Below are 26,139 nucleotides of genomic sequence, written 5' to 3'. Positions count from 1 at the left end.
ATCACACACAATGTCAACACCTGCATGAGGCCCATATGACTGTCTGAGCACAGATAAGAAAAGGTAGTTTAGCACACGTAAAGAATTGTTTTGAAGTTGTGTGAACTGTTTTGACAGCATGGAACCTTGATTCTAAAAAGGTGTTAAATTAATAAAAGCCCCTCTGGGTTTCTTACTTATCCTGCACAGGTTTTCTTTGTTTACCTTTTAAACATTCATCATTGTTTAGTATTTTCTTATATGCAAAACATTAATATTTCACCAATCATATACAAGCAGTCATCATGCTACATATTGGGTGATATCAAAGATAACAATTATCATGCTACATGTAGGGTGAAACATAAAAGATAACAGTTATCATGCTACATGTAGGGTGTAACATAAAAGATAACAGTTATCATGCTACATGTAGGGTGACATAAATGATAAGTTATCATTATACATGTAGGATGATTTAAAAGTTAGTCATCATGCTACATGTAGGGTGAAACATAAAAGATAACAGTTATCATGCTACATGTAGAGTGACATAAAAGACAACCGTTATCATGCTACATGTAGAGTGATATAAAAGATCACCGTTATCACACTACATTTAGGGTGATATAACAGATAACAGTTATCATGCTACATGTAGGGTGAAATAAAAGCTAACAGTTATTATGCTACAGTTAGGGCGATATAAAATATAGCAGTCGTCATGCTACATGTAGGGTGATATTAAAGATAACAGTTACAATACTACATTTGGGGTGTTATAAAATACAGTCATCATGCTACATGTAGGGTGGTATAAAATATAACAGTCATCATGCTACATGTAGGGTGGCATAAAATATAACAGTTATCATTCACATGTAGGGTGATATAAAAGATAACATTTATAACGCTAAATGTAGGGTGGTGTCATGACGTTGGCCTGGGGGGTAGGTTGATGACAGTCACAAATACCTCTTCCCCCCTTTTTTCCTCTCTCTATGTAACGTTCCTCATCCTCCTCTGATGAGGAGAAAAAGATGTCGGACCAATTTGCAGCGTTGTATGTGTCCATTTTAATAAGAAAAACTGAACACTACAAAAATAACACCGTGAACCAAACGAACCGGTCCCGTGTGGTAACAAACACTAACATGGAAGATAATCACCCTCAACTCAAAAGTAAAACCAGGCTACCTAAATATGGTTCTCAATCAGGGACAACGATTGACAGCTGCCTCTGATTGAGAACCATACCAGGCCAAACACAGAAATAGCAAATCATAGAAAAACTAACATAGACAACCCACCCAACTCAAGCCCTGACCATACTAAAACAAAGACATAACAAAATAACTAAGGTCAGAACGTGACACTCTGTGGTGCCCAACTCTCTAGTTAATTACATTTACATGATTAGCTCAATCAGGTGATATTAATTACGGAGAAATTATTTTAGAGAATAGCATGTCATATCAGTGGTATGAAAGATAACAGTTATCATGCCACATGTAGGGTGATATGAAAGATAACAGTTATCATGCTACATGTAGGATGATAAAAAAGATGACAGTTATCATGCTACACGGTAGGGTGATTTAAAAGATAACAGTTATCATGCTACATGTAGGGTGATATAAAATAACAGTTACCATGCCACATGTAGGGTGATATAAAATATAGTCATCATGCATCATGCTCTACAACATCCGCAGAGTACGACCCTGCCTCACACAGGAAGCGGCGCAGGTCCTAATCCAGGCACTTGTCATCTCCCGTCTGGATTACTGCAACTCGCTGTTGGCTGGGCTCCCTGCCTGTGCCATTAAACCCCTACAACTCATCCAGAACGCCGCAGCCCGTCTGGTGTTCAACCTTCCCAAGTTCTCTCACGTCACCCCGCTCCTCCGCTCTCTCCACTGGCTTCCAGTTGAAGCTCGCATCCGCTACAAGACCATGGTGCTTGCCTACGGAGCTGTGAGGGGAACGGCACCTCAGTACCTCCAGGCTCTGATCAGGCCCTACACCCAAACAAGGGCACTGCGTTCATCCACCTCTGGCCTGCTCGCCTCCCTACCACTGAGGAAGTACAGTTCCCGCTCAGCCCAGTCAAAACTGTTCGCTGCTCTGGCCCCCCAATGGTGGAACAAACTCCCTCACGACGCCAGGACAGCGGAGTCAATCACCACCTTCCGGAGACACCTGAAACCCCACCTCTTTAAGGAATACCTAGGATAGGATAAGTAATCCTTCTCACCCCCCCCCACCCCTAAAAGATTTAGATGCACTAGTGTAAAGTGGCTGTTCCACTGGATGTCATAAGGTGAATGCACCAATTTGTAAGTCGCTCTGGATAAGAGCGTCTACTAAATGACTTAAATGTAAATGTAAATGTAAATGCTACATGTAGGATTTTATAAAATATAGTCATCGTGCTACATGTAGGGGGAAATAAAAGATAACCGTTATTATGTTACATGCTTAGGAAGACCACCAAAATCTCTGAAATCTCCATCGCTAACTACAACATTTTCAGACAAGATAGAACGGCCAAAGGGGGCGGTCTTGCAATCTAATGCAGAGATAGCCTGCAGAGTTCTGTCCTACTATCCAGGTCTGTACCCAAACAATTTGAAGTTCTACTTTTCAAAAATCAAACTCTATAAAAACAAGTCTCTCACAGTTGCCACCTGCTATAGACCACACTCTGCCCCCACCTGTGCTCTGGACACCATATGTGAACTGATTGCCCCCCATCTATCTTCAGAGCTCGTGCTGCTCGGTGACCTAAACTGGAACATGCTTAATTATTGACGCACCCATCCTGTTAGCGGGATCATTTTCATCAACAGCCGTTGAATTGCAGAGCGCCAAATTCAAATTAAATTACTAGACATATTTAATTTTCATGAAATCACAAGTGCAATATAGCAAAACACAGCTTAGCTTGTTGTTAATCCACCTGGCGTGTCAGATTTCAATAAAGCTTTTCGGGGGAAAGCATAACAAGCGTTTATGTAAGAACATCTCTCTCAGTAGACAAAATATTACAAACAGCTAGCAGCCAAGTAGATAGCTTTTCTGACTTTCGTGACCAATCAATTAAATCGCTTACCTTTGATGATCTTCGGATGTTTGCACTCAAGAGACTCCCAGTTACACAATAAATGTTCCTTTTGTTCCATAAATATTACTTTTATATCCAAAATACCTCCATTTGTTTGGCGCGTTATGTTCAGAAATCCACAAGCTCGAGCGGTCACGACATCGCAGATGAAAATTCCAAATAGTATCCGTAAAGTGCGTAGAAAGATGTCAAATGTTTTTTATAATCAATCCACAGGTTGTTTTTAGAATATATAATCGATAATATGTCAACCGGAATGTAGCTTCTTCCATAGGGAGAGAGAGAAAATGGCTGTTGCGCATGAAAAACTCTGCTGGCACCCAGCCATCCACTGACGCGATGGGTTCTTTCTCGCTCGTTTTTCAAAATAAAAACCTGAAATTATGAATCTCGTTGATATCTCTTTAAATGGAGGCAAGGCATCTAATGGAACAGAGAGCTTTCAGGAAAAACAGCACTTCCTTGTTGGATTTTCCTCAGGTTTTCGCCTGCAATATCAGTTCTGTTATACTCACAGACAATATTTTGACCGTTTTGGAAACTTTAGAGTGTTTTCTATCCTAATCTGACAATTATATGCATATTCTAGTTTCTGGGCCTGAGAAATAGGAAGTTTCAAATGGGTACGTTTTTTAGCCAAAAACGAAAATACTGCCCACTACAATCAAGAAGTTTTAACACCCCAGCCATCCTACAATCTAAGCTTGATGCCCTCAATCTCACACAAATTATCAATGAACCTACCAGGTACCACCCCAAAGCCGTAAACACGGGCACCCTCAAAGATATCATCCTAACCAACTTGCCCTCCAAATACACCTCTGCTGGTTTCAAATAAGATCTCAGCGATCACTGCCTCATTGCCCGCATCTGTAACGGGTCAGCGGTCAAGCCACCTCCACTCATCACTGTCAAACGCTCCCTGTAACTTTTCAGTGAGCAGGCCTTTCTAATCGACCTGGCCCTGGGTATCCTGGAAGGATACTGACCTCATCCCGTCAGTAGAGGATGCCTGGATATTTTTTTTTAAATGCCTTCCTCACCATCTTAAAAAGCATGCCCCATTCAAGAAATTTAGAACCAGGAAATGATATAGTCCTTGGTTCTCTCCAGACCTGACTGCCCTTAACCAACACAAAAACATCCTATGGAATTCTGCATTAGCATCGAAAAGCCCCCGTGATATGCAACTTTTCAGGGAAGTTAGCAACAAATATACACAGGCAGTTAGGAAAGCTAAGGCTAGCCTTTTCAAGCAGATATTTGCTTCCTGTAGCACAAACTCAAAAAGGTTCTGAGACACTGTAAAGTACATGGAGAATAAGAACACCTGCTCCCAGCTGCCCAGTGCACTGAGGCTTGGAAAACTGTCACCACTGATAAATCCACTATAATTGAGAATTTCGATACGCATTTTTCTACGGCTGGCCATTCTTTCCACCTGGCTAGCCGTAGAAAAATGCGTATCGAAATTCTCAATTATAGTGGATTTATCAGTGGTGACAGCAGGTATATCTCACTGGTCACCCCCAAAGGCAACTGGTCACCCACAAAGACAATTCTTTGGCTGCCTCTCCTTCCAGTTCGCTGCCAATGACTGGAACGAACTGCAAAATCACTAAATCTGGAGACTCCAACCTCCCTCACTAGCTTTCAGCACCAACTGTCAGAGCAGCTCACAGATCACTGCACCTGTATATAGCCCATCTGTAAATAGCCCATCCAATCTACCTCATCCCGAAACTGTATTTATTTATCTTGCTCCTTCGCACCCCAGTATCTCTACTTGCACATCCATCTTCTGCACATCTATCACTCCAGTTTTCAATTGCTATGTTGTAGTTACTGCACCACCCTGGCCTATTTATTGCCTTTCCGCTCTTATCCTACCTCACTTGCACATGCTGTATATAGATTTTTCTACTGTATTATTGATTGTATGTTTGTTTATTCCATGTGTAGCTCTGTGTTGTTGTATGTGTTGAACTGCTTTGCTTTATCTTGGCCAGGTAGCAGTTGCAAATGAGAACTTGTTCTCAACTAGCCTATGGTATAGGGGACGCTTGCAGATTTTAAAAAGCTTTTCGGCGAAAGCATAAGAAGCTATTATCTGATGATAGCACAATGTCAATAAAGAGGGTAGGATATTTCAACTCTGTAGGTGCTACACAAAACGCTGAAATAAAATATAAAACATACATTACCTTTGACGAGCTTCTTTTGTTGGCACTCCAATATGTCCCATAATCATCACAATTGGTCCTTTTGTTCGATTAATTCCGTCCATATATACCCAAAATATCCATTTATAAAGTACGTTTGATCCAGAAAAAAAACAGCTTTCCAAAAACGCAACGTCACTAAAAAACATTTCAAAAGTTGCCTATAAACTTTGCTAAAATATTTCAAACTACGTTTGTAATACAACTTTAGATATTTTTAAACGTTAATAATCGATCAAATTGTAGACGGGGCAATCTGCATTCAATACAGCAAGTAAACAAACCATGCTCCTTTTTACGTCTTGCGCAACTCTCAATAGTGTAACGCTGTTCCAGGATATGCTTCTTCTTCGTTGCACAAATGAATAACCTCAACCACATTCCAAAGACTGGTGACATCCAGTGGAAGTGGTAGGAACTGAAAAATGGTTCCTATCAAATATCCCTTGGCAAAGACAACGGAGGGTACAGTCAGAGACAAAAACATTATAATAATTCTTAGCAGTTGGTCCTCTGGGTTTTGCCTGCTACATAAGTTATGTTAAACTCACAGACATGATTCAAACAGTTTTAGAAACTTCAGAGTGTTTTCTATCCACATATACTAATAATATGCATATCTTATATTCCATGAGTAGCAGGAAGTTGAAATTGGGCACGCTATTTATCCAAAAGTGAAAATGCTGCCCCCTTAACCTTAAGAGGTTATAAAGGTGAAATAAAAAAATAAATAAAAAATTGTGGGAAACTATAGTTGCGTTTACACAGGAGACCAAATTATTGGCAAAGATATGATTTGATTGGTCAAAAGATCTGTGCAAACACACCTAATGTCTAAACACAAAAAAAAAACACATGTTATCTGATCTTTTGAGTTCCGATTTATATCACATTCATATGCGGTTCTCAATCTTGATAGAATATTGGCTGTGTTTACACAGTCAGCCCAATTTTGATCTTTTCCCACAAATTTCTATTTTAACCTATCAGATCAGCTCTTTTGACAATAATTGGGCAAAATATCATAACTGAACTGCCTGTTGATCTGCCATTACCATGACAACCACCAAAAAGTGCATGCTAAATCTGCATTCTACTTCAAAGGCTACATCAGCGTAAATGTGCAAATCTGATATGGGTCACATAAAACTAAGTGTGGACAGTCAGAAAAAAGTATTGTATATAAAAAAATATAGAATTGGGTTAATACGATGACTGTGTAAACACTGCCAAAGGTCACACACACACACTACTTGGCACCTTCTTGTAACACTTAATCTATGAATATAATGTAAACATAATTATTGCCAGAGACCGTTGTCTTGAAGACAGCTTTATAATCTCTCACGTGCCTCCAGTACTTCCCATAAAACAATAACAGCAGCATAATGGGTTTGCTTTTTGATATCCTTGTATCAATCACAAGACATCTGATATGTGTTTAATGTAGATAAACAAGGAAGTGAATAGGAGTGTATAACCAGTAACCCATATCAATGATAAATGTCATGTTGAGCTCTTTGAAACTTCAACATGTTGTTTGTTGTGGGAGTATCATAAAGGTAAGAGGTCAGAATATGATCAATTCATGACGGGTGGACTATCCCTTTAAGCTATGTTTATACTCCAATATAGAATGAATGTAAAATGTAATTTCAGAAGTTTACAACATTTATGTATTTCATACAATAATAAAAAAGGATGAAGTAATGTTTTCACACAGTAAGGCCTATCATTGTGATCATTTAGATGATTTATTTAACCAATCAATCAGAAGTACTTGGTGGGGTCGGACTTGTCACACATCTGGACGTGGACGTAAGAAGTGATCCCTGGGTAGACACTCTGCATGGGGAGCAGGGTCCCAATCCTCTGGCCCTTCTTCACCACCCCAGAGTAACTGTCAGGCTTCACGTAGAACAGCTTAAAGCACAGACGTGCAAGACAGAAAATCACAGTGTGAGTCAATCAATCAATCATTCAACCTGTCAATCAATGAATTTGCCATATATTCTTCCATTTCATTCTGCCATGACACGTTAGTTGCCGGTGTGTACTCTACCTCAGTGAAACAGTAGTCATTACATTGAGATGCATTATTAAAATAGGAATAGCATTTACAGTATTATTGATCTCCTTCCAGGGTATTAAAACAAATAATTCAGGATAGACTATTGATCTCCTTCCAGGCTATTAAAATAAATTATTCAGGGTAGACACTGACCCTCCCCACTGAGGTTGATCCCATCGTTGATGGCTGCCTTCTTCGGGTTTGTGTACACTGTCACTTTGCCGCTGAGTTTCACGTCAAATGGAGCGTACACTGTGGCCCCGTCGTTACACACAATGTCAATGCCCTCATGCACATGGTCTGTTCTGGACATAGAGAGTGGAAGGGGTTAATGCAGAAGGATTCACAAAGCATTCACAGTCTCTCAATCAGACACTATGGTATGTTTTCACTTGTTGTTTTGTGAGTATTGTACTGTGTACAGTAAGAGTAGGGGTCTCAGATCAAATTTATATTATTAATATTGTACTAATTGGTTCTTAGAAATAATTATTATGTGGTTACCATCTTACCAACTAAATTATGACGTAAATTGCAGACAGTCAAATAAAGCTAAGCCAGGAGTGGCAGGGCAGCCTAGTGGTTAGAGCGGTGGACTAGCAACCAGAGTGGTTGCAAGTTCAAATGCCTGAGCTGACAAGGTACAAATCTGTCGTTCTTCCCCTGAACAGGCAGTTAACTCACTGTTCCTAGGCTGTCATTGAAAATAAGAATTTGTTCTTAACTGACTTGCCTAGTTAAATAAAGGTAAAATAAATAAAAAACTGATACATTAACTTGCCATACCTGCTTGCTCCATACTGTCTTTGTCCCCTGTCCTCCTCCTGTTACAGGAATTTCTGCTACACAGTTGACCAAACTTTGCCATCTCACACTCTGGCAACACAGATAGAGATTAGATGGACAACAGATAAGTTGACTAAGGAGGAAACCCTTTTATGCTGATATTCTTTTCCACTAGTTTTGCCTGCTGCTCGTGAAACTGTGCAGGAGTCCCTAGGTTTCAGCCAGGCTGAACTAATGTTTGGTCACACAGTGAGAAGACCAATGAAAGTCCTTAAAGAACAGTGTCTCCTGACCCCTCCTGTCTCAGCCTCCAGTATTTATGCTGCAGTAGTTTATGTGTCGGGGGGCTAGGGTCAGTTTGTTATATCTGGAGTACTTCTCCTGTCCTATTCGGTGTCCTGTGTGAATCTAAGTGTGCGTTCTCTAATTCTCTCCTTCTCTCTTTCTTTCTCTCTCTCGGAGGACCTGAGCCCTAGGACCATGCTGCTGCTCCAGTTTCAACTGGCCTGGGCCCTAGGACCATGTCCCAGGACTACCTGACATGATGACTCCTTGCTGTCCCCAGTCCACCTGGCCATGCTGCTGCTCCAGTTTCAACTGTTCTGCCTTACTATTATTCAACCATGCTGGTCATTTATGAACATTTGAACATCTTGGCCACGTTCTGTTATAATCTCCACCCGGCACAGCCAGAAGAGGACTGGCCACCCCACATATGCTCTCTCTAATTCTCTCTTTCTTTCTCTCTCTCGGAGGACCTGAGCCCTAGGACCGTGCCCCAGGACTACCTGACATGATGGCTCCTTGCTGTCCCCAGTCCACCTGACTGTGCTGCTGCTCCAGTTTCAACTGTTCTGCCTTATTATTATTCGACCATGCTGGTCATTTATGAACATTTGAACATCTTGGTCATGTTCTGTTATAATCTCTACCCGGCACAGCCAGAAGAGGACTGGCCACCCCACATAGCCTGGTTCCTCTCTTGGTTTCTTCCTAGGTTTTGGCCTTTCTAGGGAGTTTTTCCTAGCCACCGTGCTTTTACACCTGCATTGTTTGCTGTTTGGGGTTTTAGGCTGGGTTTCTGTACAGCACTTTGAGATATCAGCTGATGTACGAAGGGCTATATAAATACATTTGATTTGATTTGATTTGAACCGTTCTTGTCCCAAGAGTTGTGTACCAGAGATGAGAATGTGTTGGACTACGTTAGTCGCTTTCGTGAGCGCCTACACCAAGCTTGTGCTCTCGCAAAGGAAGCTCTGTCTTCCTCACAGAGGAGCATGGAAAGACACTATGATAAACAGGCTGTTTCTCGTCCACTACAGCCAGGTGACCAAGTACTGGTGTTATTACCTGTTCCAGGATCTTCACTGTCAGCTCGTTTCTCTGGTCCTTATTTAATTGAAAAGAAAATAAGTGAAACTGACTATGTGCTTCAAACTCCAGATAGACAACGCCAATCTTGTGTGTGTCACATTAACATGTTGAAAGCTTACCACACCCGACCCATCACACAGTTAGAGAGTTCAAAAACAGAGGAAGGTACTGCTATCTCCTCTGCTACTACTGCTATCATAGTGGACTGTCATATTGATGATGTTGATGGCTTGGAGTTGCGCAATACTCAGCAGCAGTGTGTTAGATTGCCCAACTCAGAAATGCTGCACTCGCACAAACGTGTTGGAACATGACATTAATGTTGGAAATGCTACACCTATCAAGCAACACCCATATCGTATCAACGCTTCCAAGAGGAAGATAATGAGGGATGAGGTGAAATATTTGTTGGAGAATGACCTGGCTACGCCAAGTTCCAGCCCTTGGAGTTCTCCTTGCATTCTGGTTCCTAAACCTGATGGTACGTCCAGGTTATGTACGGATTATCGAAAGGTAAATTCTGTCACAATGCCAGATTCGTTCCCGTTACCCAGACTGGACGACTGTATCGACACTATTGGTGCTGCTAAGTATGTAACTAAGTTGGACCTCTTAAAAGGTTACTGGCAGGTGCCGTTAACTTTACGTGCTTCTGAGATTTCTGCCTTTGTGACCCCAGACAACTTCCTACAGTACTCAGTCATGGCTTTTGGGATGCGAAATGCACCAGCCACTTTCCAACGACTGGTTAACTCCGTATTAGCTGGCGTTCCTAATTGTGGAGCATACCTTGATGACCTAGTGATTTATTCGTCTGATTCGTCAGATCATGTTGACTCTCTAAGGGTAGTATGTGAACGGTTGGCAGCTGCTTCTCTAACCCTGAACTTGGCAAAGTGCGAGTTTGGGAAGGCTACTGTTACCTATCTCGGCAAAGAGGTTGGCCATGGACAGGTGCGCCCTGTTGATGCCAAGGTCTTGGCTATAACTGCATTCCCTGCACCTACCACCAGACGAGAGCTACGCCGCTTTTTAGGGATGGTTGGCTACTACCTTAGCTTCTGTAAAAATGTCTCTGCTGTAGTTGCTCCATTGACCGATTTGTTCAGTCCGGCTAAATCATTTGTGTGGTCCCCTGATTGTAAGAGAGCTTTTGAATCAGCGAAAGCACTCTTATGTAGTACCCCTGTACTTGCTGCTCCAGATTTTGAACAACCGTTCAAGCTTGAGGTAGATGCTAGTGCCAGAGGTGCTGGTGCTGTTCTACTGCAGCAGGACAAGAGTGGAGTAGATCATCCCGTTTGTTATTTTTCTGGTAAATTGTATAAATGTCAAACAAACTATGCGACAATAGAACAAGAAGCTCTTGCTTTGTTGTTGGCTCTGCAATACTTTGAAGTATATATTGGTTCCAGTGCCCTACCAGTGATTGTATATACTGACCATAACCCCTTAGTTTTTCTCCACCGAATGTACAACCAGAACCAGCGCCTTATGCTTTGGGCGCTGATTGTACAGAATTATAATTTGGAGATCCGCCACAAAAAGGGTTCTGATAATGTGTTTGCGGATGCTTCGTCTCGTGTGTAATGATTGTTGTATGTATTGCAAGGTTGTTGCGTTGTTGTTGTGAGTATTCATTTAAATACTGTAGTCGCAATCCCTAGGGTTGCTCTTTTAAGGGTGGGAGTGTTACGGATACCAGTATCCTGTGTGTGTGTGTGTGTATGTATCCTGTGTTGTTTTCTCTCCGTCTCCCCTCACAGGTGAAAATCATCACTCCCCAATCAGTCACCAATCCAATCATCAATCAGAAGACACACCTCCTCCTGTTTCCTACCCAATCACAGTTCCTTTCCCTTGGTTTAAAAACCCTGTCAGTTGTTTGCTCAGGAGCTCAACCTCTCTGTAAATGCCATGTCTGTAGGTCTCTGTGTTTCACTCGCTTTGTGTATTAACACCTCCATATCACTTTGTCATCACCTGTGAGTATTGTTTTTGGTTATGGTGTTTGATTGCTGGTGGGAAAAGGGGAAACTAAGACAAGTTGCCCATGGGCATACACTACCCGTAGGTAAACTTAGTTAAATACACTAGTTAGAACTGGGTGGACCACCCACTGTATTTTTGGTTAGTTAGTTAGCTGTTGTTAAAGTAGGCTAGTCTAGCTTTGTTTTTTGTTTTTTATACTTATTGTTTCTTTCCTTGGGTCCAGCTCAGCCCCTTTTCCTGCTCCCCCCATTACTGTGTGTTTACTAATAAACCCTGAGTTTGACGGTAGATCTCAGTTGTCGTAGTTATTTAGTTCTCACTTTGACTTTGTCACTATTATAATTTGCATGAGTTATGTTACGGGTCTCATTACCATCCCCCCCCACCTAGACTGTCGGGCCAAAAGGGATTTGTAACAATAAATTAATAGACTAATAATAAAGAGATTTCCCTCTCAGCCATTAACAGCTTGTTTTCAGGTTACACATTCTGCCCATCAAGCTCCTCCAAATAAGCCCCTCTCTCAGATGACTCCCAGACAGTACTAGCAAAATGTTTGCCTGGGAAATTGCATTTAGTTAAAAATAAAAGTGAGAACTTTCCCACATTACACACTGCCTTCAAACTCAGTGACTCTTTGCCTGACATCATGGGAAAATCAAAAGAAATCAGCCAAGACTTCAGGCCAGGAAAAACATTGTAGACCTCCACAAGTCTGATTTATCCTTGGTAGCAATTTCCAAATGCCCGAAGGTACCACCTTCATCTTTACAATTATTTATTTTTTTACCTTTATTTAACCAGGTAGGCAAGTTGCAATAGGCTGAGAGAGGCTGGACTGAGGGCTTGTAGGCCTGTTGTAAGGCAGGTCCTCACCAGACATCACCGGCAACAATGTCACCTATGGACACAAACCCACCATCGCTGGACCAGACAGGACTGGCAAAAAGTGCTCTTCACTGACGAGTCGCGGTTTTGTATCACCAGGGGTGGTGGTCGGATTCGCGTTTATTGTTGAAGGAATGAACGTTACACCGAGGCCTGTACTCTGTAGCGGGATCGATTTGGAGATGGAGGGTACGTCATGGTCTGGAGCGGTGTGTCACAGCATCATCGGACTGAGCTTGTTGTCATTGCAGGCAATCTCAACGCTGTGCATTACAGGGATGACGTCCTCCCTCATGTGGTACCTTTCCTGCAGACTCATCCTGACATGACCCTCCAGCATGACAATGCCACCAGCCATACTGCTTGTTCTGTGCGTGATTTCCTGCAAGACAGGAATGTCAGTGTTCTGCCATGGCCAGCGAAGGGCCCGGATCTCAATCCCATTGAGCACGTCTGGGTCCTGTTGGATCGGAGGGTGAGGGCTAGGGCCATTCCCCCAAGAAATGTCCCGGAACATGTAGGTGCCTTGGTGGCAGAGTGGGGTAACATCTCACAGAAAGAACTGGCAAATCTGGTGCAGTCCATGAGGAGATGCACTGCAGTACTTAATGCAGCTGGTGGCCACATCAGATACTGACTTACTTTTTATTTTGACCCCCCATTTGTTCAGGGACACATTATTCCATTTCCGTTAGTCACATGTCTGTGGAACTTGTTCAGTTTATGTCTGTTGTTGAATCTTGTTATGTTCATACAAATATTTACATGTTAAGTTTGCTGAAAATTAACACAGTTGACAGTGAGAGGACGCTCCGTTTTTTGGCTGAGTTTACAAACGGATATTTTGGCATACTGTTGTATTTCGTACTGTTCTTGATAGCTTTTCATGTTCTCCATATTGTGGTTTGATATTTCAATGGAGTTTCAGAGTACCGATGAACAGAACTATTAACATGCTGAGGGTGTGAGCTGGTTTTGATGTATGACTGCTGTCTGAATGTTCCACAGCGAACGCTTGGCCTTGTTCTCTGCCCTCTGTTTTCCTGTGAACTGTGTATGCCTTAGCTCCAGAGTCGACAAGGAAGCATCCCTCTGTTTGATTTTGAACAAAAGCATTGTCACCAGATTAACAAAGGACACATTTGGTTTCTACTCAAGTGATGACAGAGAGTTTGAGTGTGAAAAATATGTTTGGGGTGATGCATCCTATAAAATTCTGAAGCACGAATAAAAGTACCATCACTTAAAAAAAAAAAGTCAATACAACTTTACGGAAAGGAAATGAACCTGTGGATATCTTGTAAGCATAATACCCCATACTTCCATTGCAAATGTTGGTAAACAAATACCAGTGGAAGCAATACAAGTTCAAATATTCAATCAGAAACATTTACTGGGTGTTGTATATTTTTAATTACTAAATTAACGGTACACATTCAGACAAAGCCACATGATGTTTTAGTAACTAAATACTTTACCTTGAAAACATACTCTAGGATCTATAATTCATGAAGGAAATGTCCAAAACTTTAATTGGTTCCAGACATAAGCAGTCAGTCACACCTGGTATAAACAGAATGCATTCCAGATGCCTGCCCATTTTTACATGGACAAGCCTGAATTCGGCCAAAAAGTCTAAATAGAAACAAATGGTGGCATCACTTACGTGATAAGCTGTTGGTGACCTCACAGCTACAAGCTATGCAGTCTATATTCCGCAGACAATTACCACATAGCTGTAATACTGTACTGCTGATTCTGTACTCTGAGATATTCTTGTCAGTAAAGAATCTATAGTAGGATATTCGCCTAAACAATACAAAAGATACAAATACAAACAACTATATCACACCTGTCCAGACCCACTAGCCCTCACCCCTATCTCCAGTGCCCTTTACTTCTGTCATGACAAAAACTGTATCCCTACGTGATGATTCCTAAAGACTTAATCCTCCACCTCCCTCCATTGACTGCTTGTTTATGGGAATGGCACGGAAATGGCAAAGGAAGACCATCCATTTGGAGTTGTCTATGACAAGTCCTCACATCTGGTATAGCTGTGTATACCAAGTCACTGAATGTGTATACATGAGACGTCTCACATATACCATAGGAAAACATTGCGTGCCACAACAATGGAGTGAGCCTGAGTCTGATCTAGGTGTCTATACGTCTAGGCCGCTATTGCCTATTGGCCTCATGCTGCCTCCCCCTCTGGCGTCCCCGGCCTCTGACTAGACATGGACAGCAGTATGACCTTTGACCTTTGTGTCCCCTTTATGGAGGACGAATAGGCCACCTGATTCCCCGTGGACGAGTCTCTCCCGTTGTTGCCGTGGCAACACAGCACCATCACGACCTTGTCCCTGAAGTCGTCGGAGATGTAGTAGAAGATGAAGGGGTCGATGCAGCTATTCAACGTGCTAATGGCTAGGCTAACCATGTATGGCACATACAGGTCCTCTCCATTGTCCACCAGATAGGAGTCTGAGTAGTGCAGGAGGAGGAGGACGTTGCTGGGCAGCAGGCAGCCCACAAACACCACCAGGACCAACATGGTGACGCGCATGGCGTGGGCGTAGCGCTGGCCTCCTGCCACCAGGGTGCGTATCACAGAGACGTAGCAGTAGAGGACGACCAGAAGGGGGAGCAGGAAGCTGAGTAAAAAGAGTGTGGAAGTAGGGCAGGAAGTAGTTCTCGTGCACCTCCTCAGGCAGCGCGTCATGGCAGGTTGTGATGCGCGGCTCATCCAGTGTGTAGGACTGGCACGAGATGAGGAGAGGCAGCATGGCAGCCAACACCACCACCCACACACATAGGCTCATGTAGAAAGAGGTGCGGTGGCTGCGGAGGGTCTTGGCACCGAAAGGGTGCACCAAAGCCACGTACCGGTCCACAGCGATGAATGCCAGACACAGCACCGAGCCGTACATGTTGCCGTAGAAGAGCGCCGTGACCACGCGGCAGAATGGCTCACCGAAGGCCCAGTCGTTGCCCTGTAAGTGGTAGACGATGCGGAAAGGGAGCACCATCAGTATCATGAGGTCGGTGGCGGCGAGGTTGATGAGGAGGATGGTGTGGGGCAGCTTCTTGGTACGGAACAGAAGGACCCACAGTGCCAGGAGGTTAGCCGGGAGGCCCAGAGTGAAGGTAATTATGTAGAGGATGGGTATGTAGAGCACAGAGGTGGAAGCCTGCACCTCCTTGATCTGCTTGTCGTTCAGGGTGGTGAAATTACACTTGGACATCAGCGTAAAGGAGCGCAGCCCTGTCCAAGAAGGCACAGAAGATTTGAGGATTCATTAGACATTATACATGCTACAAGCATTATACAATGATTCTCAGTATACTGTACTTCATGTACTGTATGTTGATTCAAGGATTTAGTGTGGGCTTACATTACAAGTTTGTCAATATATTTCATTTGATATAAACAGTTTGTACACATGAATATGTGATTTACACAAAAGATTGAGCTGGGCATATCTCAAATTAGGATTCAGCCCACTTTGTTAAGCTTGCAAGACTTTCACGTATTTAAATCATGTCGTGATGTCAAAGGGAGATTTGGGTGAAACATTGAGTTACTCACGAGGATCTCAAGCTAGGATTTAACACATTAACCACGTTTCCATCCATAGTTTTTATGCAAGTAAAGTCATATCATATAAAAACAATTCATGACAGCTGTGATGGAAACGGTCTTCTCAGGAAGACATCTGTAGCATCCTAAAGGTTTGGCCTACAAACTACAGACCCCTCTACGGTAAGATGACTCTCAGGAACACGACTTGTCTGAAGGTAGCCCAGTACCAGTTTAAAAAATGAATCAAAGTATATATGGAAGTAGTTTGCCTAAAAAAGGTCTTAAAAATGTGTCACAAAATACCGTTATGGTCGACATGATGATCAGTGCTTGACTGCCATAAAAATATTCTCGCGCATAATGTACGCTAGACTACCTGTACTGTATCTGCAAGCTGTTGGCTGGAGCACACATGCAAAGACTAGAGTAGGTACATTTACTATTTAAGTTTTTGTTGAAATGTGAGATGAAAATGTGATGGAAACGCATTGAACTTCAGATTTTTATTCTGTACATGAAAACTTAAAGCAAAAAAATGTCAAATATGTGTGCAGTATGTTTTCACACAGTGATGTTGATCTGCAACAAGTCCATTTGGTGTAGTGCTGAGCGATTAACCAAAACAACAGTTATTTCGTTTTTTAAAATAATAATTGACCAATGTAAGTTGAGTATTTGAATTTCATCTGGTTCAGTTTTTTTCTGTGAGCTCAAGGCGCATATTGCAGTTTCTCTAGTACTCTGAAAATCCATTGAAATATCAAACCACAATATGGAGAACATCAAAAAGCTATCAAGAACAGTACGAAATACTACAGTATGCCAAAATATCAGTTTGTAAAGGAACGTTCTCTCAATGTCAACTGTGTTAATTTTCTTGCAAATTTAACATGTGTTAAAGCAATGTGAATAAATGATGGTTAATAAGTGAAAAGCATTCGTCAGTCACTACCATCATGGGACTTTTATTTATTCTGTTACAGCATTCAACTCAAATAATCAAAACCGAAATAAAAAAACTTTTTTTATAATCTAACCAAAACAACCTCAAAAAGCACTAATTGCTCAACACTAGTTTGGCGGAAACACACCACTGGTGGGAAAATGCACATATTTTCTTTATATTCACATGACATCTGTGGCCAATTTCAATGGAAACCTACCTATTAAGAAAAAATGTGTCTCATCAGCTTCAAAAGACGCTAGGGTCATGGGAGGGATCTAGCAAGAACATTAAAGTGGTCCGTGGTGTGTCCAAAGGTCAGCTTGACTCATCACATCCTCGAGCAGATCCTCTAGATGCTGAACAAATAACCCCTTAACTGTGTAATTGACATTTACTCTGCAGCTGAAAGCTCATAATGACCACATGTCCCCTTTGAGACCTGGATGCTTAATAAATATTCATCTATGTGAGCTGGAAAGTTGAGAGTTAATGTGCATTAACCTAATAACAGTACTAAGTGTGGTAAAATGCAAATTTATATTTTGGTATCCAGATTTAGCACTGTTATAGGTCTAAAGTTGAGCATATAGTGGCCAGAGTTGAGGAGTTACATGTCATCTGATTACCCCCAAAATACTTAACTTAACTTATCAGTTACTGTAACAATCGTTGTTGGAAGGATTGGACCAAGGTGCAGCGTGGAAGGCGTTCATCATGTTTATTTTTTTTTTAAATTACCCCTTTTTCGTGGTGTCCAATTGTTTAGTAGCTACTATCTTGTCTCATCGCTACAACTCCCGTAACGGGCTCGGGAGAGACGAAGGTTGAAAGCGCGCATCCAACCCGGAAGCCAGCCGCACCAATGTGTCGGAGGAAACACTGTGCACCTGGCAGCCTTGGTTAGCGCTACCGGCCAAACCCTCACTAACCCGGACGACACTAGGCCAACTGTGCGTCGCCCCACGGACCTCCCGGTCGCGGCCGATTACGACAGAGCCTGGGTGCGAACCCAGAGTCTCTGGTGGCACAGCTGGCGCTGCAGTACAGCGCCCTTAACCACTGCGCCACCCGGAAGGCTCCCATCATGTTTATTAATGTGAACCAGCAACGAAACAGTAAAGACTAACTAAACTAATGTGCTGCTTTGAAATGCAAAAAGTCTACAATACAAAACAAGATCCCACACACACAACAGGTGGAAAAAGGCTACATAAATATGATCCCCAATCAGAGACAACGATAGACAGCTGCCTCTGATTGGGAACCATACTAGGCCAACCTAGAAACGAAAAACTAGAATGCCCACCCACACCCTAGTCACACTCTGACCTAACCAAATAGAGAAATAAAAGGATCTCTAAGGTCAGGGTGTGACAGTTACATTACCAGATAAAATATTATAATCAGATTACAGATACTTTAGAAAAACTTAACTTCTTGGATTACTTTTAAATTCAGAAATTATGTTTGCGAGAGAAATAAAAATACATTATGACACCTTGCCGTTTTTCCTCAAAGTTTAAGTTTGTTCCACCTGAGCGAGTCACAGACCACTATGATGACACACCATATGCATTTGATGGATCTTTCTTGTCTTCTTCTTAATGCCTTTTTAAGGTCAACACTTTCTCGTGAACTAGACTGTTGTTTTAATATGGCGGATCTATTCCTTTTTAAATATTTATTTCAAAAGAAAAATGTTACATCTAAAAGTCAAATCATAGTGTAAAAGCAGGTGAGTTGTTTCTACTCTTTTTGGCCATGTTTAGTGGTGGAAAACTGTGTGGGTCGAGCATAGCACGTCAACTGTGTTACCCATTAGATAGTCAGGCTAGACTTGTTTGAACATTTATTTAAAAAAATGGTGAAGCTTGGATTCAATTGCCACTCTGTTGCAGACAACAAGCTTACATTCCCCCTGTCACAAGGGTATTTATGGCTGATTTAAGATGAAATAGTCAACCCTGTTACGGTCAACCCTGTTACTTTTTTTGGCACTTACTATAATATTTGTTTTATTTCATCTTTTGAGATGGGAAAACATGTTTTTTTTGTATCAAGTTGAACATGTGCTCTTCATGACCAAATGTAATATTAGGTAAAAAAAAAAAAAAAGGTAATACATTTCGAAATGTAGCCTACCCAACCCTGGTAGTGGCTCAGTGTTGTGGACACATTTTTTCAAATCAGCCATGGAATTCATGCTTGCTGCTGTTAAGCCATAACAGCTAGGCGGCAGGCTATAGTGAAAGTTCCCAGAGAGCTCAGGCCCATTTCAGCGAACACATTCCTACTCTGTAGATAAGAGGTATGTTCAGCTTGCATGCTGATATCTTCAACATAACAAAAAAAACAAGATGAGTAAGATTGAACATGAACGCCTACACGCAAAAAATTCACACACATTTTGAATGTTTTATGATAAAGCCTCGGTTAATGGTTTGCCTGATGGAAAAAAGTCAGAAGGGAGTTTCGAATGAAGAAGAGATGCATCAACTTACGGACGCCAGTGCATTCCTCTGTGGTGGAAGAGGGGGAACAGCCATGTAGAAGAGAGGAGAGAAAGAACAGCAAAATAAGAGTCCCAGCTGGGGCAGAGAGAGCCATGGTTCAGGAGAGGATCTGTAAGTTGTGGCTAGAAGGTACTTCCGCAAGCAGAGAGCTGCCTCACACGCTCCTCTCCCTTCCTTTCTCTTCTCTGTGTTACACAGCCTCTCCTCCCATTACCACCTGCTCAGTAATATGTTTTCAATCAATCAATCAAATTTTATTTATATAGCCCTTCGTACATCAGCTGATATCTCAAAGTGCTGTACAGAAACTCAGCCTAAAACCCCAAACAGCAAGCAATGCAGGTGTAGAAGCACGGTGGCTAGGAAAAACTCCCTAGAAAGGCAAAAACCTAGGAAGAAACCTAGAGGAACCAGGCTATGTGGGGTGGCCAGTCCTCTTCTGGCTGTGCCGGGTGGAGATTATAACAGAACATGGCCAAGATGTTCAAATGTTCATAAATGACCAGCATGGTCGAATAATAACAAGGCAGAACAGTTGAAACTGGAGCAGCAGCACAGTCAGGTGGACTGGGGACAGCAAGGAGTCATCATGGTCGTCCTGGGGCACGGTCCTTGGGCTCAGGTCCTCCGAGAGAGAGAGAGAGAGAGAGAGAGAAAGAAAGAGAGAATTAGAGAGAGCATATAGCCTCTGACTGGAGTTGTGTGAGTACCAAATCCACTTGATGAAAGGAGATGCAGTCTGAAATTTGAATCTGAAGTGGCGGTGTAGAGCTGGTTCTTTTCTTACCAAGTCCACTTGTATTGCAGTGACTGTCTCTATAGTGGCAGTCACACACAAACACATTAAAAAACACACAAACACATACTTCATAGGTAAGTGTCATTGTGTTCAAGAGCTCCATGCTCTGACGTTCATTGAAATATCCTGTCCTAAGCAACGCCGACACACTCCCCATCCTCTCCCTTTTAGCAATCTTTTTCTAATCCATACTGGACTCAATAGTGCATCTTCAGACACCATTTAAAACACAAGCCACAAAAAGCCCCTCAGGTGTTGATGCCAGAAGAAAGACATTCCTGTCGTTCTTCGGAATAAGCTTACAGTATGTCAATAATCATGCACTGGGCATAGAGGATGTGCTTTCCACCCAAAGACAGAATGAAGAAATATCCAACTATTGCTTTTATGTGAGACCTGGATTATTGTTTACATAGCTTAGTTTATTGCTCCTCTTTAGGATTGTGGCACCAATTGAACATATTTGTGCAGTTAGTCCTTAATCTGCACACATACCGAACCATTCCAAACCATACCATAGCAAACCATAACAAACCATACCATACCTAACCATACGACAGTTGTGTGGTTGGACTTTGATCATAGCTGACACACGGTCAATTCCATGGTAACAGAATGACGCTGAGACACTTTAAAAGTACCAAACAAAAACTACTGATTGACCAATACAACATTACAAAGGCACAAATATCATACCCCCAAGACATGCTTACCTCACCATTACAATGACAGGGAATGTTAGCATGCCTTGGGTATTATGATATTTGACTCTCTGCAGCGTTCTCACTCATCATTATTCGTGATTAATTCATGGTTATCAGTAATAATGGTAGCATAATGTAGAAGTGTTTCGAAACATATTCTATTCTTATTTACAATAAAAGTGACACCAAAATGACACAATACATTATTTACCATGTATTTACATTGGGCACAAAATAATCTGAAACACAACCAAAATGAACTGCCAATGCATCCAACACGTTTGTAGAGTCACAAGATTTAGTCACTGCAGACTAGGAATGTGGGACCAAATACTAAACTTACTTTATTTATAAGAATCTGTAGTGGTGTCAGTAAGTTTGACCCCTACCTTTTGAAAAACAAATGTGTACTTGTAAATCAAAATATCTTTCATGTTGGTCTGTATTAGTATAACCTAATATAATTTCCCCTGTTTGTAGCATACAATATAACTCACTATTTGAAGAATTTACTTTATACAGACATTAGTGGTCATATTTAACAAGGGTGTCAATCATTTTGGACCCCAGTGTATATCTCTTATTTTCTCACCAAATATAGAGCCTTATCTTTCATTTGACACAAATGTGTTGTGCTTCTATGAACTTCACGTTAATGTTAATGGGGCTTTTTTATATAGAAATGCCCACATGCAAACTGGACAGAACTACATTGTAATTTTCATTCGACCTAATTCATTGTTTTAATAGTCTACAGACGAGAATGGATGTAGATTTTTTTTTTTTTTACAGAATTAACAAAAGTATTAATTTCTTAGAAGTCACTTTTGCCTAATAGAGTATTGTTGGTCTGTATTTAATTCACATAAACAGGAAATTACAAGACAAAATGTTGTGGAGTTCTGTTTGGCATTTTCCAGACTGTTCACTGTTACCTACTTCAACCACCAGAGGTCAGTCTTGACAAACAAAAGTAAAAAACGCAACTGTTTTCTTGAGCTGAGAAAATATGTGGGTGGAATTTGGAAAATACTCCGTTGCCTGTAGGCCCTGCACGCAGTCTCTGATTCAACAGAACGTCAGCAAGACAGAAACAGTGGTATGTATTAATATAGGACATCTCAAACCTAATTCCACTACTGATAAGAGGGCAGAGGAAGCGAAAGAATACCTACATAAAAACAAATGACAGGCACAATCAATGTTTCTAAGGCAAAAACAGATATTTTATATCAGAGACAGCTCTGACACCTTTATTTACTTCAGTTAAAGTAGACAGCATGTCGCCCCCTTAGTTTTTCTGTCATATCAGGAGTGACATCTCGAAGATGCTGTCGTTAAACAGCCCATCGTTCCTAATTTACTGTAACTTCAAACGCCCACCAAAGCTTCGGTGATTTAGTTCACAGCCATCCAGCCATACATAACAGTATCCAGGTTTGATGTACTGTAACGACAACCCAGACATCTCTCTACTGCACCTCTTTGATCTTTACTGCACGACTCCATTGAGAATCAGATCTTATATCATTCAGTCATTTTCCACCTAAGCAGGTCTCTCCAGTGCCACACGGATTTAGTAACAGAAGCAAGCCCGAGCGACATGTTTAAATTAGCTTGTCACTGAGCCCCGGGTGGCCGCGGGCTCTCTTCTTGCCAAAGGTAAGCCGATCCCTCAATGTAGCCACCTGCCTGGTCTAAGGGGAGACTATTTACTCGCTCCTCTCCTGTTGCCAGACTCTCCCTCTCTCCTGTCCTCCTCCGCCACACTCTCCCTCTCCTCCCCATCAGTCCCCCTCTCCTATCCTCCTCTGCCAGAATCCCTCATATTCCTCCTAGTCATGATTTTAATAATGGCTGAACGTCTGTACACTGGCCATGGACTGGAGAGACTCATCTCAAACTCCCCCGCTTCATCCTGAGTCTACTGTTGGCTGTTCGTTTTAAATCGACTGGCTTTTGTGCAGAGCACAGCACAGGTGGAAAAATACAAGAGCCTGTCAACAATGGATAGAGCGGGACCAGAGGGTATAGTGGCAAATGGACTAAGTAGTGGAACACCAAGGGAAGCCATTTTGTGTTCAGATTGGAACAGTGTAACACACACACTGTGTGTGAATGGGATCCATCATCTTTGAGCAGGTGCTCCTTGTCTGGATGATTGGCATGTCTTTTGCTCCCTTTTCCCCGAAATTGGCCTTGGTGAAAACACTCATACAATCTCAAAATTCACAAGATTAGGCTACATAAAGAGATCTTTATAGCTTAGTTTGGTTTTGATAGCATAAACCTGTCACTGCAGGATAGTGACATATTGGTTGCTCTAATCAATAAGACTATAGCCTACCAGTTTAGAACATGTCTTGAAAAAGTTTAACCTAATTGACTGCCTACAATTGGATATGAGGGACACTGTGACCAAACCACGCTTTATCAGTAGGCTATAATTGATTAAATAACGGTACCATTAATGTTGACAGGTGAGGTGATTGTAAGGCTATCTACAGGTGGCCGTCTTTTCAGATATTGAGAACGTTGGCGTGATGGTAGGCCTACAAGCGCAGCTGTCGTCCTCTTCTAAGTCGCGCTGCGCTTGCGCTGTGTGAATCCAGAAGGCAAAGACCAGAGAGTGAATCGCATTATCGTTTTTTTGATGGCAAGGGCCACTGAACGTTCATAATAATAAAGCAAGTGAAGAGGTTTTGTATCAATGTCGTTTTGGTTCGAGGAAATGGAGAAGGTAGGTACCGCGTCATGGCTTTCGAAGCTGTGAATCAATGCGATTTTTTTTTACATTAGTGGCTACGAGCAAAGGTAGCTGGCAATCATTGGCCCGCTATTGTGAACACATCAGTAATGACAGCTGTTCACTTGTGGCAATAATACACAGCTGTAACGTTAGCATATTTTAGAAAGACATTGCCACTCAGACAGCGTGCCGGCTATTAAAAATCTGGATACGGTCTATAGGGTTTTCATAACCTTCTAATTTTATGTATTTGTTATCGGGATAGCCTGCTAAGTAATCTAACGATACACATGCGCATTATAGTTGACATTAATATAGAGCCTATGATATTCAAATAAAGGTCTCTCCTTAGGTTTTCATGCGATTAAAGGTTAAATGGATTGCCTTGTAATATTAAGCAATTGACAGCAAATAAGAAAATTATAACATAAGGATATTGTCATCTTCCCAAAGCAATTTAATGTCATTATTTCAGCTCGTCTCTACAGATCTAATGTGCGCTTTTATTATTATGTATTGCTTCGTTCCAAATGAAGTGTAGGCTACACATGTATTGGAATAAGACAACTGTGTGAAGAGCACAGCATGTTTTTATGACGGGACGCCACACGGAAGACGCCGAGCCTCTTGTCTTTTTTTTTTTGTGTGTGTGGGGGGAATCGTTGGAGTGGTTCGATTCCCTGAATAACAGCTTGGATGTAAAGGGGACATTACAGTAAGACATTCCGAAGATGCCCAAGAGGTGGACCACAGCAACGCCATGCAGCTATCTCCCGGTCGTCTTGTTGGTGCTCGTTCTGCCCAGATGTATACTGTCGATCCGTGCCGACAAAACCATCAGCAAGGAAGACCATGTTAGTGCTACGGTCAATGCCACCGTACTTGACTCAAAAGGCAATCCTAAACAAATTCTAACCAAGGACGATGGCATGTACGGACAGAATTCACCGAAAGTGGACGCGAAAGGAATCGTGATTGCACCTGCACCGAATCATGGAGGTAGGTTGGCACAAGTGTGCCACACTTGCTGCTTATACACAGGCAGACAATTCAAATATTTGTAAACTAATTGGTCTTTTGACCAATCAGCTCTGTGATAAGAATTCGGCTGACTGTAAACGCATCCATTGTAGCCTACCTTTTACCGGCAGTGATGCATCATTGCATGCATGTTAAAATGTATGGTATTAATGCATGCATTAGTTTTTGTACTCTATATTAGTGTATTTTTGTACTCAAGGTGTCAATAATACTACCCACATACGCACACACGTTGCTTCTAAGTGAAACCTGTTCCCATAAAATGTTAAAGTTCCACACATTGCATCTGTGTAATCATCAACATCCGTGTGTGAATGAGAGAGAAATAATTTTCATACAGAGACCCTTTTTGTTATAATTTCTAAAAGCCTTTTATAACCTCTAACATCTTATGACACTCATTTAAAAGAATAAGGGTCAAGGTTTGAGTTTGTCAAGCAATTTTATCTATAAAAACATTGAACTATTTGACTCTGCTAGTGACACACACAGTAAACCAGACAAATGCAGTGCCTCACCAAATGACACACGGTGACAAACTACTGTGACGTTAAAGACCCTTTTGAAGGGCCTTCTACCAAACTGCTGCTGGATTAATAAATGCCCAATTGTTTAGGCAATATTTTCCTGTTATTTCACGATGCAATATTATCACACTCTTTCTTCAGTAGTCGCATTTCCCCTCCCGCCCCGGTTATGGGGCCACTGGTTGGAAATAGACAATGTTTCTGCGAAGCTAAACTAATTTCTCAGAATATTAAAATAAATCTCTGACATGGACAACTTCCTGGAGATTTTCATTCACATTCTATTTTGTTCTGAACTGAGCACTATCTCATTTTCAAGATTTGCAAACAGTGGTAACTTCTCTGTTCAAATTTTAACCTGTAAGCTCACATGGGCTTTTTGGCTCTCCTTGCTGTGCAAACTCATATTTGCCCCATTTCCCTAAGCTGCTTGTTTCAGTGCCTTCGGGTTAATCTGGTTGTGGTAAACAGACTGGATACAGCTGTCCTGTGTCTCCCTCCTCAGCTTTCGGTAAACACTAAACAGCAGCGTCCCCTAAATAACTAAGCGTGTGTGTGTGTGTGTGTGTGTGTGTGTGTGACTGCATTACTGAGCATAATTTCACCCTATAGCTATGAACATTGTACTCTCTTTTGGTCCACTTCTCCCCTACTCCAACAACCATTAACCAGGTCTCTAAGCTACTGTAGTAGAACATTACATAGTGGGTAACTTAAATGTTTTAGCTGAATCATCCTGGTCCTTAGACTGTCGCATGTGTATTGCAGCGAAAGACCAATGGGGATGTACTATGTCAATAATGCCACCGTTGGGGGGGGGGGTGGTGGTATC

At 41.8% G+C, this 26,139-nt stretch overlaps 3 protein-coding genes across 9 annotated transcripts in view; 1 reads left to right on the top strand and 2 right to left on the bottom strand.

Annotated features, from left to right (window-relative positions):
• Positions 1 to 7,098: 7,098 nt before the first annotated feature.
• Positions 7,099 to 8,288, bottom strand: LOC118379444 (leukocyte cell-derived chemotaxin-2-like; the record flags this gene model as incomplete). The annotated part of the gene is given in 4 exon segments (XM_035766468.2): positions 7,099 to 7,265; positions 7,553 to 7,704; positions 8,186 to 8,204; positions 8,207 to 8,288. Coding segments are annotated over 4 exon segments (420 nt in total), but the record flags the coding sequence as incomplete, so codon positions are not given.
• Positions 8,289 to 13,718: 5,430 nt separating this feature from the next.
• LOC118379368 (proteinase-activated receptor 4-like) lies at positions 13,719 to 20,063 on the bottom strand. Its single transcript, XM_035766402.2, is given in 3 exon segments — positions 13,719 to 15,117; positions 15,119 to 15,710; positions 19,476 to 20,063. Coding segments are annotated over 3 exon segments (1,176 nt in total). The 5' UTR covers positions 19,582 to 20,063; the 3' UTR covers positions 13,719 to 14,639.
• A 3,325-nt stretch (positions 20,064 to 23,388) lies between these two features.
• The window catches only part of LOC118379326 (E3 ubiquitin-protein ligase RNF130-like), a 79,224-nt gene continuing 76,473 nt past the window's right edge, over positions 23,389 to 26,139 (top strand). The window contains exons 1-2 of one of the 7 annotated variants that reach the window (XM_035766344.2): positions 23,458 to 23,730; positions 24,281 to 24,738. In XM_035766344.2, the coding sequence (XP_035622237.1) occupies positions 24,471 to 24,738 (268 nt within the window). In that variant the 5' untranslated portion in view covers positions 23,458 to 23,730; positions 24,281 to 24,470. Of the gene's footprint in view, positions 24,739 to 26,139 lie in introns of all 7 variants that reach the window. The other 6 variants (XM_035766390.2, XM_035766349.2, XM_035766358.2 and 3 more) reach the window with 6 other exon arrangements.

The sequence above is a fragment of the Oncorhynchus keta genome, chromosome 4 (assembly GCF_023373465.1).
Source record: "Oncorhynchus keta strain PuntledgeMale-10-30-2019 chromosome 4, Oket_V2, whole genome shotgun sequence".
In the NCBI taxonomy this organism is placed as follows: Eukaryota; Metazoa; Chordata; class Actinopteri; order Salmoniformes; family Salmonidae; genus Oncorhynchus; species Oncorhynchus keta.
This window is presented reverse-complemented; position numbering and strand designations above follow the sequence as displayed.